The sequence below is a fragment of the Euprymna scolopes genome, chromosome 24 (genome assembly GCF_053919585.1).
Source record: "Euprymna scolopes isolate OS-2025 chromosome 24, ASM5391958v1, whole genome shotgun sequence".
Lineage (NCBI taxonomy): Eukaryota > Metazoa > Mollusca > Cephalopoda > Sepiida > Sepiolidae > Euprymna > Euprymna scolopes.
The window spans coordinates 74,430,629-74,444,722 of record NC_136505.1 but is presented as its reverse complement, the minus strand read 5'-3'; the positions used below and the strand labels follow the sequence as shown (position 1 = coordinate 74,444,722).

The window sequence follows — 14,094 nt, the reverse complement described above, 5'->3', positions numbered from 1 at the left end:
TTTAACATCGTTCGTTTGCCTTACGTTAGTTTTTTTTGTGTTTTTTACAATGTTTTGATTACCCCCCTCCGGGTACCCCCCGCTTCGCTTTTATGTTTTCTTTTTTTACTTCGCTTATTCTTAGGTTTTCATTAACACCCCCACCCCTCCAAACACTCGGGCAACGTCGGGTACCCCCCCCGCTAGTTATATTATAAAATAAGAATAGATGAGGTTATAGGTAGAAAGTTATAAATGGGCGAGTTACTTATGCAACAAAGTCAACCCAGCTTATTGCATGTAAAGAACATACAATTTGGTCCTCTATACAGATCATAGTAATCTTCTATAATATAAATCTTACCCCTCTGTTTAAATGTATGCATGTATGTTTGTTTGTATGTCTGCCTAAAACGTTCGACAGAAGTGACAGATTCTCACGAGATCGGTATCATTTTGAAGCTCGACCCTTCGGACGACAAATATCGAAAGATTGGCCATAAAACATTAATTCCTTCACCCTCGGCACTTTTCTACAGATAGGGGTCGCTTTTTTCACCGATATTTTCGAATGTCATCGTCTCTTTTCGATTTTCTAGCCTTAATTTTAATCTACGCCACTTCCTGTTTGGGGATGAGCGCAACAGCTAACGCGCCATGTTTGTTTTTGTTTTTGTTTTTTTCACTTTCTTTTCCTCCTTCGCGGCACGGGTTCGAACCTGTCTGCCTACTAAAACTTTTTTTTTGCTCAACACACACCTGGGTACCCAGGCTAATGTAAAATAAAAAATAAAAATAGTCCAAATAAATTTCATAAAAGCGAATATATATATAAATATATATATATATATATATATATATATATATATATATATATATATATATATATATATATGTGTGTGCGCATAAGTATGTGTGTATATGTGTCTGGATGTTCGTTTATGTATGTATATATCCATGTATGTGTATATACTGCATTAGATTCTAAATATACTCATTGAGTATGGTACCGTATATGTCTCTGTATTATTTACAAGTCTTTTCTGTTCAATCTTTTTCAGAACAATTTTTTTGCTTTGCCACCCCCTTCTTCTTTTATAGATAGTCATTTGCGTTTACTCTCCCTCCCTCCCTTTTTTATGATGCCGTAATCAATCCTTCTCCTTTCCACTTACACGAATCCCCTTTTCCTGCTTTCGATTTCAATTTCTGGAGTTTTTAATATTACTTAATACCCCTTCTTCTTTCTAAATATTAACGGATTATTTTTAAACAAAATATTTCTCTTATTTTTCATTTAAGAACCGGACTCCTTCAGTGGAATACACATTTTATTAAGTCACCTGCCGAGGACTTGTAATGTTGACCGATCACTTGCCCGAAACATTAGCATGTCCAGTGTAGGGACTATGTAAATTTGTCTATATCAATACAAATATATCTTGCTCTTTTTCATTGAGCACTCCTAATAACTTTGTTAAATTCACGAATTTTCCGTCCTGAAAACCTTCAACTTTATATATATATATATATATATATATATATATATATATATATATATATGTATATAGTAAGTTATAAAATATATATGGTGATCAAGTTTTTTAACTTACTACCTAGCTCTACCTATGTATTGAGCACTGTTGAAGTAAATATTAAAGTTTACGCACAAATCTATACTTTCGTATATTAATTTATGTGGTTAAATGAAGTAGTCATATATATATATATATATATATATATATATATGTATGTATATATACTCTCTCTCTCTCACACACACACACACACACACACACACACACATATATATATATATATATATATATATATATATATATCCGCTGACCATCCGCTCTCTTGGTGACGTGTATTATCAAGCAATTATCATCTAAGTACTGAGCAAACTTAACATTGCTTAACTTCGCTAATCCACCAGTAGTATTTAAATTTGTATATATGAATAAAAATATATCTTGCTCTTTTTTATGGAATTCTATTTATAACTTTGTTAAATTCACGAATTTTCCGTCCTGAATACCTGCAACTTGATATATATATATATATATATATATATATATATATATATATATATATATATATATATATATATATATATATATATATATATATATATATCTTCTATACTCCTATAAATTCGGTTTTCTTTTGTGTGTATCGATATTTATATTAGAACCCTTCTTTTCTATTTATTTAAAAAGAAAATACAATTTTGTTATATGTTGGTTATGGAATTGCATTCACTAGCAAACGATCTAGCTAATTTGCAAATTCTTTTAAACATTCATTTTTAATTAATTCCTTAGTTGCTTCGGGGTTTTAATGGGATAATCATATTTAGTTAACTATTACCTGTAATTATATTCATGCAGATATTCTACATGATTTATACTTGAATAATATTTGCAAAAAAAGTTTATAGTAAACACAAAATTGTTTCCATATATATTTATGTATATGTATATATTTTTTGTTAAGCAAATCTATCTATCTATCTATCTATCTATCTATCTATCTATCTATTATATCTATAAAAGTGAACGTCTCTGTGTGTCTGTCTGTGTGTCTGTCTGTGTACATTTCCCTACACAATAACTCGAATTTTGATATACAGGGTACTGAGATTTGGGAATATTTATGTGATCGGTTTTCGGCCAGCAATTTGGCTGTTAAAGGGGTCAAAGTTCAACGATTTGACCTTTAAGAACTCTACCAAACTCCTCCGACAATTTTGGGTCTAAACACTTGAAATTTTAGATATAGGTTCCTTGGACATAGATCTAAGTTAATAACTCGATTAGAGCCCTAAACAATAAATGTTAAGGGGTCATAATAAGGGTCAAAGTTTTAAAAAATTGACCTTTTTTTTTTTGGTCTTTTTTTGCTCAGCATGCATCTCACACCCGGGCAACGCCGGGCTTAAATGCTAGTATATATATATATATATATATATATATATATATATATACACGTCATTATGAGAGCAGATGGTCAGCGGATATATATATATATATATATATATATATATATATATATATATATATATATATATATATATATATATATCCGTTGACCATCTGCTCTGATAATGACGTGTATTGTCAAGCGGTTACCATCTAAGTACTGAGCAAACTCAACGTTGCCGAACTTCGCTGATCACCAGCATTATATTTTTAAAGTCATTTAGCCGTTAAAGGTTACAAGTAGGTTTTACTTATCAACATGATTTTATATTAATAAGTTTTGGTGGTCGGTATAATTGATCCATTGTTATTTAAATGGTGAGGTCATTTGCTTTCTCGGTATTGTTATAAACGAATTCCAATGTAACATTATACGTAGGAATTTTTCTGTTTTTTGTTATTTATTTAAAAGCTCTGACCTCTTTATGTGTACGTAATTGTTGGATCGTATAACTGAAATATCCAATCGTATTATTGAGATAGCCATGAACTATTGTTTTTTAACAGTAAGTCTCCAGAATAGGTAAAGGAGTGTGCCAACATAAAGGACGTAGGAAGAAACAACTTGAAAATAGATGAAGAATACTACTGCAAAACGCGATAAGGTTGATCATATTTTACATAATGTGATATCAAACTAGTTTACTTTTTGATTTGAATTTCAGTTGAAGTCTAGATTTTATATATTCGCCTTTTTATTATTTAATTTCATAAGCTTAAGAAATTGAATTTATTGTGTTTTATATTCAATTTTCTTTGTAATTTTCGTACAATGTGTACCTTCAGATATTTCGTCTCTAGCATTTTTCAACTCGTAATGTTGTTTGAATACTGACTGCTGTCTTTATCATTCTGGCGTGTTGAAGCACTATGGCTGGGAAAACTCACCCTCTGCTTGAAAGCTTGTTGTTTTAATCTCAATCGATCACCTCTTAAACAGATATTGAATTATACAGAAAATCAATATTCGATTAATATTTTATGACAATTTCGCCATGTGATTTACTTATTCATGCGTAACTGCAAAACAGTTTTATTTTATCTTCCATTTATATTTTTTGTAGCGATGCCATCATTGTAGAAGGATTACTAATAACGAGAATAAGACAATAGAAAAAAACGACAAAGACTATCCACATATAATTTAATGTCAATTTTATTGATAAACTTTAGGGGACAATCAAAAGTAATGTGTTAGTAGATAATTACAGTTCAAAGTGTTATAGAACGTTCTAGTGAAAAAAAAAATGGTATTTTGTTTGTAAGAAGTTGAGTAGTCATGTTTGTTTCGGCTGATCTTATTTTCATTTGATGATGAATTTGTACGTGACAGTGTGTCTTAACTGAGTAGGTTTTATATAGTGAAATGAAAAAGGTGGGCTATTCTTTTCATTGTTTTGATTGTTGCGTATATATCCGACATAGTTAGACACAGTTAATCAACCGAGAACCAAATTACTCTATATAAAAGCATATAAGATATCAACAGAGAGTCAAAATAATGAAAAGAATATGCTGTTGTCCTAGTTCTACTTATAACAGAAGCATTGTTTTATGATTTATTCAACATTTATACACAAGATAACATCAGACATGTTTACTACGGTATGTTGTTAGTATTGGAGTCTTATTACCGTGTTCGTGTGTTCCTACGCCAAAGGTTATCATTTTTGCGCGTAGGAAAGTAGTTCTATGATATCGCTACATATATGTGTATTAACCTATCTTTTGTCAATGAGATTGTGTGTGAACAACAAAGCAAGCGAATTCCTGGTACAAACGCAACATGTTCACTTGCAGCACTGTCAACTACGAACAGTCATTAATTATTCAACTCTACAATTGTATATAAATTGCTTTTTTAATTTATTTTAACAATGTTATCAATTAGTCTTTAAGTTTAAGTAAGTTTTACTTAAATACATCATTAAAAAATATAATAATTAAATCCAATTTCTAAAAATATAAAAATATCCTCTTTACCTGCTGGCATATAATTAACTGTTTTGCCCCCTTCCCTACTGGCATATAATCACACGTTTTGCCCCCCCCCCCCTTCGCTGGCATATGATTACCTGTCCCCCCCCCCGCTGGCATATAATTACCTGTTTTGCCACCCCGCCTACTGCTAGCATATTACAATCTGTTAAAACCTCTAAAATTTCTGTATTTCCCCGCCCAAAAGTTGCTCCTGCCCAAATGTGAAAAAAATTCTTCATCTTTCGGCAAATAAGATAATTTTTAGACCAGTTTTATAACGTAAGTATATTGCCTAATACTTTATTCTGTAAATGTCAGCAGGTTCATGAGACTAAGTGCACCGGCCTTCTCTTTTCGACGGCCACTAAAAACTAAAGTTGTTCTGAATTAATCAGCAAGACAAAAATGATACCACTTTTAATGGACAAATATATTCTCTTGTTCTTAATGATTTTGTGACTAAAATAAAAATTATTCTACGGACACGCAGACGATTTATTAACAAATTGAGGAGAAGAAAAGAAAGAAAGAGAGAGAGAGAAAGAAAAGAGACAAAGAAAGAGAGAGCGAGAAAGGGATAAAAATGAGAAAAAGAGTGGATACAGTTATATTTTTAAGTAAAACTTATCCCGTATTTTTTTTGCTCCAATGATTTTTTTGGATTTTTACATTAAGACTTACATCGTGTATGACAACTATAGCACATCAAGTTATTTAATCGATAAAGTAATTCACTGCTTCCTGTTACAAATAAATGGCATGAACAATAGACTGAAAAAATTAATCAACGACAAGAGAACTCCCGAGTGAAAAAGGAGGCGGTAATTTTTGCTAACTCTTCATTGGCAAAATATATACCTAACACATATCTCTGCTTAAACTATTTTTAATTCTTCATTGGCTATGCTGACCCATTTACAGTAGAACAAAAAATATTGATTTCGATAAAATCTATTCTTGACATAAGTACAAGGATGACTTGCAGATTAATCCGGACGATAGTTTGGAATGTAAAGATAAAACTGCACCAAAATATTCAAATTAACTATTTATATATTTAACTCATTTATTACAAAAATATTTGTAATGCGTCCTTGATAATTTGCTTAAGATTAAAAATACTATATTACTTTCAGATTTCACACTTAAAACAAATAACTTAAGAGAAAGAAAAGGATACATTACTAGAACTTTACACTGAAGATTACAAAGATTTTGTTCATGGCACTTTATTTGTTTGGATGTTTTTAAATTATATTTTCCATTTCTAAAAGTAATTAAGACTTCTGATATTTTAAAATGAGACAAATTCCTCAATCCATTTTACAAAAAATGTGACTGACAGACGGATAAAATCATTATCTATTTAAGACATATCATCGCTTTTAAGCTGGCTGAAAAAAAGGTCACCAAAATTCCACACTTGCTTCTCTAGAAACATGGATAAATTAGCTGTAATTATTCGGTGAGTGTTTTAGATATATTTTCGTATCGATGTTTATTTTTATCTTAGCTAGACCGTTTGTTTTTTTTATTAAATTATTTTTACGTAAATTCTATTTCAATCGTGTAAATTATTTAGAAGGAAATTTGTTTCAACACCGAACACAACCAAGTTAATTTTATTTAACCGCTGGTTTAGTAAAAAATAACATGGCATTACGATCACTAAGTTAATCCAAGTTTTATCGCACAGATAATATGCTAAAATTAAATCTATAACTACAAAAATAGTTTTCTTTTTTTTCACTGTTATATTTGAATGACTACAAAATTAGATTTTGCAAAGATTCCCGGTTAACGTCGAATATGAGCAGCTACTTAGTATTATATATTTATTCTGATACGATAGAGAATTATAGAGAAAGTGATGATTCGAAGATATTAATGATTTTCGAGTTTTGCACTATCGAAATAAATATTGATCAACATTCGTTATTATGCAATACGGACAACATGATAGTTCACTTTCCTCTGAAAAGTCTGGGTCTGGTGTTGCCATACACCCCAACAAAAATGTAGCACTCAAATTTTTTGTTTAAATTCAGAGCACATTTTAAAATAAACAGCATTTGTTATATCTTAAAAAGACTTACGGATGACTATGCAGTATTATATTTATTGTTGTTAGATATTAGGGTCTTTTGATTTTTCATTGATTATCTTATCTGAAGTAGACACCTGCAGTGATCTATACAACACAATACAAACTCAATATAATATGCGTTAAACCAACAGGTGGTATGACGCATTTTGATTCTGGATAAGGACATCATAAACAGCAATAATAAAACAAACAGCAACAACAATAATAAACACAATTAGAGAAGAATTGCGCATCGATAGGGAGGCATGCTGTTTTAAATTGTAAATTGACAGCCCAGTCGATGTTGGGCACATTTTTTTTAGAAAGTCAAGGACGATATCTAAAACAAATCAAATAACAAAACAAACAAAAAGGTTCTCCTTTGGACATTTCTTTTTTTTTTTTTTTTTTTTTTGTGACTATTAATATACAAGCTGTTGAGGAAAATCGATGAAATAAATTGGGTATTATGCTCGAGTTTTAGTGCCGGCAAAAATATCAGTTTCCTACTTGAAAATTCAAGTATTGTTAATATTTTTTAGAATCAAAATCATGTAATGGATTATTTTTAAAATCAAAATTTGAATAAGGATTCAAAACATAAAAATTAGTATCATCATATCTTGATTCACATCTTCGTTAGAGGACATAGATGTGGTGCAATTCTTTTCCATTTTAGAGCGGATGATATATATATATATATATATATATATATATATATATATGTGTGTGTGTGTGTGTGTGTGTGTGTGAGTGATCAAATATTCACTGTTTAAGCCCAACAGATGTTATTTTATAATTTCAGAGCATTTATCAATAAACAACAGAAGAATCTGATTAAAACCTCGATATTTTTATTTCCTGGCTAAAACAATTTGTTGTAACTGTTCGGCAAGTATTTTAGATATATTTTTGCATCGATTTTTTTTAGGCCGTTTGTTTATTACTAAATTATTTTCACACAAATTCTGTTTTAGTCATGTAAATTATTTAGAGGTAACTGTGTTACAACAATGACTACAACCAACTTAATAGAATTTATTTCTTATTGTCAAAACAATCAAGATCTCCAAAAGTTTCTTTGATCTGCAAAGACAATGTTTCTAAATAGTCACTAAAATATCTCATAAAAATCAAAATCTTACTTAAAAAATTCTTTTAGATTAAAAAAAAATATCAAATATTATTTGGCATAAAACAATCTTGTCTTATTTTTATGTTTATTTGTTTATTTTTCTGAGCCATTTAAAGAATTAGACAATTATAAGTTGCTTACTTTCAGCTGGAAGTAGAACGATAGAACTTTTAATGCTATTTTTACGCACTTTAATTTTGAATGATCAAATAAAGAAAGGTAAAAAATTTCTGACATTGATAATTCCAAACTGGTGGTTACTTTGTCCTTTCACTGTGATTATGTGGCACACATGCAGACAGCTCCCCCCCACACACACACATATTAACTGTCATTATCATATTTTATTAGAATTTAATTTCTGGGTTTTTTTTTTCAGATGATTTCTTTACAATCCTGTACTGGTAAGTTCATTCGCCATTTCCTTAAAAAAAATATATGTAGAAGTCCTTTATCCTTCTCTCCTTTTTACGTAAAGTCGGCCAATATCATCTTCAAGTGCGGCACATTATGTTTCGTGGCTAGTTTCCTAGTCTTCTAGTAAAGATGCCCGAATCTGTTTTGTCCAGGCTATGAATGGTTCAGAATAACTTACTAGGAATATTCCTCACATGTTTATTTCTCTCATCAGGTTTTTACTAAAAAAAAAAGATTTCTAAGAGTCTTGTTATTCTTTTTATACATTCATTTCCAATCTATTACACAAGAAATTCTCACACAAGTCGCCATTAGTAATTTTTCATTGATAATAACAGTTGATGTTCCATTAAGTTTGATTGACAACATGTCTTCACAGAATTCTAGTACCTTCTGCCATATGTGAAAATCGTTGCAAATTATTTTGCGTTTTAGCAAACTCTACTTGCCATTTTTTTTCTCGCAACTAACGATCATTGATATTTTCTGGATTTGGGTAGCAATAAGCCCACGCAAGTTCCTAGTACTCTTGACACTTTTCCATGATAGTTCACGACTGTTCTGTGTAGTAATACTGGTGCCATGAAATGGCTGTTATTTTCTTTTGTAGGGGGCAATTTCTTTCAATTTCAACTCGCTAATATTCTTTCAATGTTTTTGTTTTCTTTCTATTGCGACTTCAAGATGACTTGTTAACGTTTGCATTTAATGTGGGGTGGTTTCCGTAATCGAGGATGATCTTTAATATTACAGTTATTTTTATTATTGTTGTGTGTTATGTAATCTTAATCGTCTCTTTGATTCCAATCAGTGGCGTAGTATCAGTTTTTGCCGTCTAAGGCGGTCGGAATATTCCCCTCCCTGCTGGCATATGATTACCTGTTTTGCCCGCCCTTCACCTGCTGGCATATAATTAACTGTTTTGCCTCCTTCCCTACTGGCATATAATCATACGTTTTGCTCCCCCTCGCTGGCATATGATTACCTGTTTTGCCCCCCTCCGCTGGCATATGATTACCTGTTTTGCCACCCCGCCTACTGCTGGCATATTACAATCTGTTAAAACCTTTAAAATTCCAAAAGCCCTCAAAATATTTATTTTCATTTAATTAATGCTTACACAATTCCCTTTAGATTAATGTTTACATAATTCCCCTTTTTTGAATTTTAATTGAATTTAACAATTTCTTTTCAATAATTTGAATTGTGATAAGCATGTAAACATTAATCTGAAAGGTCGTTTGGTTGGTTGTTTTTGTTTTACGGCATATCAACCCTTTTCGGGTTATTTAATGCCGAATCCAAAGATTTTGAAGAAAATTTTTTTAATAGAATATAGTTGGAACCCTAACAGGTACTACCACCCCGGGTCAGAGTGGACCTGGGAGCAATGGTAATTAAAGGATGGCTCCACACTCCCCAAAGCCCGCAAGCTGGGGCCTCACCACTGGATATAGTTTGAGGTCATATCCAGGACCCCCATTGAGGAACTTTTACCCTCTGCAGGGGGCAGTCGGTGTATTCTAATGCCCCACCGACAGGGCCTAATCTGAAAGGAATTATGCAAACGTGAATATGAAACAAAAGAAACCAAATATTTTTTTCAAAACAAAAAAAGAAATTATGAAAAAATGTTAAATTAAATTAATTGGCTACACAAACAAAAACAATAATAAATTTTAATGAGAAGATTTGGACAGCTGAAAATGTTATGAAATTATAAAATCATTTTTATTTACTTTTTTGTTGTTGTTAAAGTACGAATTCTCACAAAAACATGGCTGTATCAAAGAGAGGATAGTCTGATGCAATTTTCTTTTCTTTTTCTTTATAATGTTATTATTAAGAGGTCGAGCCTCTTGAAGAGAAAAAAACGTCTTGTATCGACGCTTTTTGAAATCCTTGTGTAATCGCTTGGTTTAAGCACAGAACTTTAGAAATGGAAAGTCACACATTTTAGAAAACATTTTTTTTATGAATTTAAATGAGAATATTTGAAATTTGAATTTCTAAATTTAAATGAGAACAATTGAAAACATGAAAAGGTTAAGAAATGATAAAATCATTTTTATTTACTGTTTTTTATTGCTGTTATTTCCGAATTTTCAAAAAAAAACATGGACGTATCAAGGAGAGGGTAGTCCGATGTAGTTTTCTTTTCTTTTTCTGCATAATGTTATTATTAAGAGGTCGAGCCTCCCGAAGAGAAGTTATTGTTATTATTATTACTACTACTATCATTTTTATTGTTATTATTACTACTACTATTATTATTAATACTACTACTGCTATTATTGTTATTATTATTACTACTGTTATTATTATTGTTATTATTATTACAACTGTTATTATTATTACTATTATTATTACTATTATTATTATTATTACTACTGTTATTATTATTATTATTATTGTTATTATTACTACTATTATTGTTATTATTACTATTATTATTACTACTACTGTTATTATTATTATTGTTATTATTATTATTACACACACACACACAAACACACACACACATATATATATTAAAAAGTTTAACTCATGTCCAAGTAACCTACATCTAAAATTTCAAGTGTTTAGACCCAAAATGGGCAGAGGAATTTGGTAGAGTCTGCAAAGGACAATTTTCCCAACTTTGACCTCTTGGCAACCAAATTTTCGCCCAAAAACTGATTAAAAATCTTGCTGTATATCTGAATACCCTTTATGTAAAATTTCAAATCTTTAGACCCAAAATTGGCTGAATGGTTTGTTAGAGACTGCAAAGGTAAAATATTTTGAACTTTGACCCCTTGGCAACCAAAATATCGGCCTCAAAACGATTAAAACATTTGCTCTATCTCGGAATATTCTTTATGTAAAATTTCAAATGTTTAGCCTAGAAACTGACTTGGTAATTTTGTAGAGACCGCAGCGGTCAAATTTTGTGAAAACTTTACACAAATCTTGACCTCTTAACATTTATTGTTTAGAGCTCAAATCAAGTTAAAATGATTGATCCAGGTCTAAGTTACCTACATTTAAAATTTTAAGTGTTTAACCCAAAATTGGGGGAGGAATTTGGTAGAGGTTTCAAAAGTCAAATACTTAAACTTAAAACCTTGACAGCCAAATGTCTGGCCGAAAACCGATTAAAAAATTTGATCAAATCTCAATACCCCTTATGTCAAGTCTTGAGTCTGTCAACTGAAAATTGACAGAGTTATTTGATAGAGAAATGTACACACACAGTTTCACTTTCTAGATATACTAGCAGTTCAGCTCGGCTTTGCTCGGGCCCTATGTACTGTTCATAACTTGCCCTACGTGTGATTACACTTTATGTAAGATTTCAAATGTTTAGACCAAAAATTGTCCGAGTAATTTCCTAGAGACCGCAGAGGTAATTTTTTTAAAAAACTTGATCCCATCTTTGGGCTCTTAACAATTATTATTTTGGTCTCAAAATACAAAGTTTTTCACATGTCCAAGTTACTTACATCTAAAATTTCAAGTATTTAGACCCAAAATTGGTAGAGAAATTTTGTAGAATCTGCAAAGGTCAACTCTTAAAAAAAAATTAAAAAGCTTGCTTGCTGAATACCCATTATGCAAAATTTCAAATGTTTAGACCAGAAATTGGCTGATTAATTTGGTAATTTTCATTTTTATTGATATATAGATAGATAATTATTGATATATAGATAGATAATTATTGGTATTCCTTGGAATCAGAGTGACAATAATTTCTCCAGATTTCCAGTGTGCTCCACTTCTTTCGATAACCTTTGAAATGACTTTGCTTTAGTTATTGATTTTTCGCTCGCAGCAACTATTGATTTCCACGAATATTTGTGTACAAATAAGCTTCCTCAATCGTCTTTGCACTATTTCAGTGGCGGTCTGATTAGTGTCTCCCACCCTCGGCCTTTCCAAAATCCTTGACACTTCACAGTTATTTTGTGTGGTATCAGCCCAGACTGATGCCCTGTTTATATATATTTTATATTTCATTATTTATTTATTATTATTATTATTATTATTATTATTATTATTATTATTATTATTATTATTATTATTATTATTAAGACTAAATATATATGAGGCTTTTTGTGGAATTAATATTAACGTATAAAAATTTGCTTTTCTTTATATTTTCAGACTGCCTTTCATTTACGAATCTTAATCGATTTAAATACCAGAGCCTTTTCTCTCGTGTCCATTCTTTCAAACCTCTTTGCATCAAGACATTTTATTTCCGAAAGCAAACGGTTACAATTTTTATTTTTGTGATGCTTTTCCTGTCTACCATCGTCTGGTTTTACATCCAATACTATGTCTTCGTCACTTTCGACGACCGTCCATGCAAGAGATCGGACTTTCTTCTTCCGGTCAAAGATCGGCTGATCTTCCCGCAGGTCGCGAATTTCAATCCGAAGAAAATCAGCAAAGATTTTGGAGATTGGAGTGGACTTTATCAGTTCAGATCAAACATCACAGAGACGTTCGTCGATGTGCTCTCACCAGAAGAAAAGTTGATGTCACTTTTTGTTTTGCAAAAGTTTATAAATATTTGTGAGGCCAACAATATCGAATATTTCATCACTGCAGGTACATTATTAGGTAAGAAAGAAAACATGCACCTTTAATTTATGCAATTTACTCTTAACACATTATGTCCGTGTCAAAAGTAAAATCCTATCGAATATATAATAAACAATTATTGTAGGCGATTAGGTGAACACATGTTGCTATTCAATGAAGTATGGATTAATAGCTTTTCCAAGGTCATTTGTAAGTGATATTATATCATTCCCATTTACATAGACAATGGACTCTTCCAGTTAGTATATAATATATCATCCCCATTTACATAGATAATGGACTTTTCCAGTAAGTATGTAATTAATGAGTGATATTATGATATCATTGCGATTTACATAGACAATGGACTCTTCCGATAAGTATGTAATACATCATCCCCATTCACATAGACAATGGACTTTTCCGATAAGTATGTAATACATCATCCCCATTCACATAGACAATGGACTTTTCCGATAAGTATGTAATACATCATCCCCATTCACATAGACAATGGACTTTTCCGATAAGTATGCAGTACTTTGGTTGAAATACACTAAAGGAAATCAAGCAACGAAATCTAATTGCTGGCCGATTCATACCAGTCGAGGATCTGTTAGATACTCGATTATTTCGGTGACCTTTTCTGTCGGACTGTGGTTTTAGTTCTAGGTAATCCTAGGCTAGTTAATCTCTAATTGCGTAAGGCGCCCCTACAGGGAAATGCGGACGGCGCTGCCCGAGGAGGTGGTGGCTATAAATAGTATTTAATTATTATCCATATTAATTATTATCCATATTAATTATTATCATTTCTTCCTTGTGGAATCTTCACACACACACACACACACACACACACACACACACACACACACACACACACACACACACACACACACACACACACATGTATATATAATTACAAATCAGAATTCAACTTTTAT

General features: G+C 31.2%; 1 protein-coding gene across 7 annotated transcripts in view; it reads left to right on the top strand.

Annotated features, from left to right (window-relative positions):
• The window catches only part of LOC145246765 (uncharacterized), a 129,387-nt gene that overhangs the window by 95,986 nt on the left and 19,307 nt on the right, over positions 1 to 14,094 (top strand). For 5 of the 7 annotated variants that reach the window (XM_080108543.1, XM_080108542.1, XM_080108540.1 and 2 more), the window contains 2 exons: positions 8,544 to 8,568; positions 12,728 to 13,189. In XM_080108543.1, coding sequence (XP_079964669.1) covers positions 8,544 to 8,568; positions 12,728 to 13,189 — 487 coding nt within the window. The remainder of the gene's footprint in view (positions 1 to 8,543; positions 8,569 to 12,727; positions 13,190 to 14,094) is intronic. The other 2 variants (XM_080108544.1, XM_080108545.1) reach the window with 1 other exon arrangement.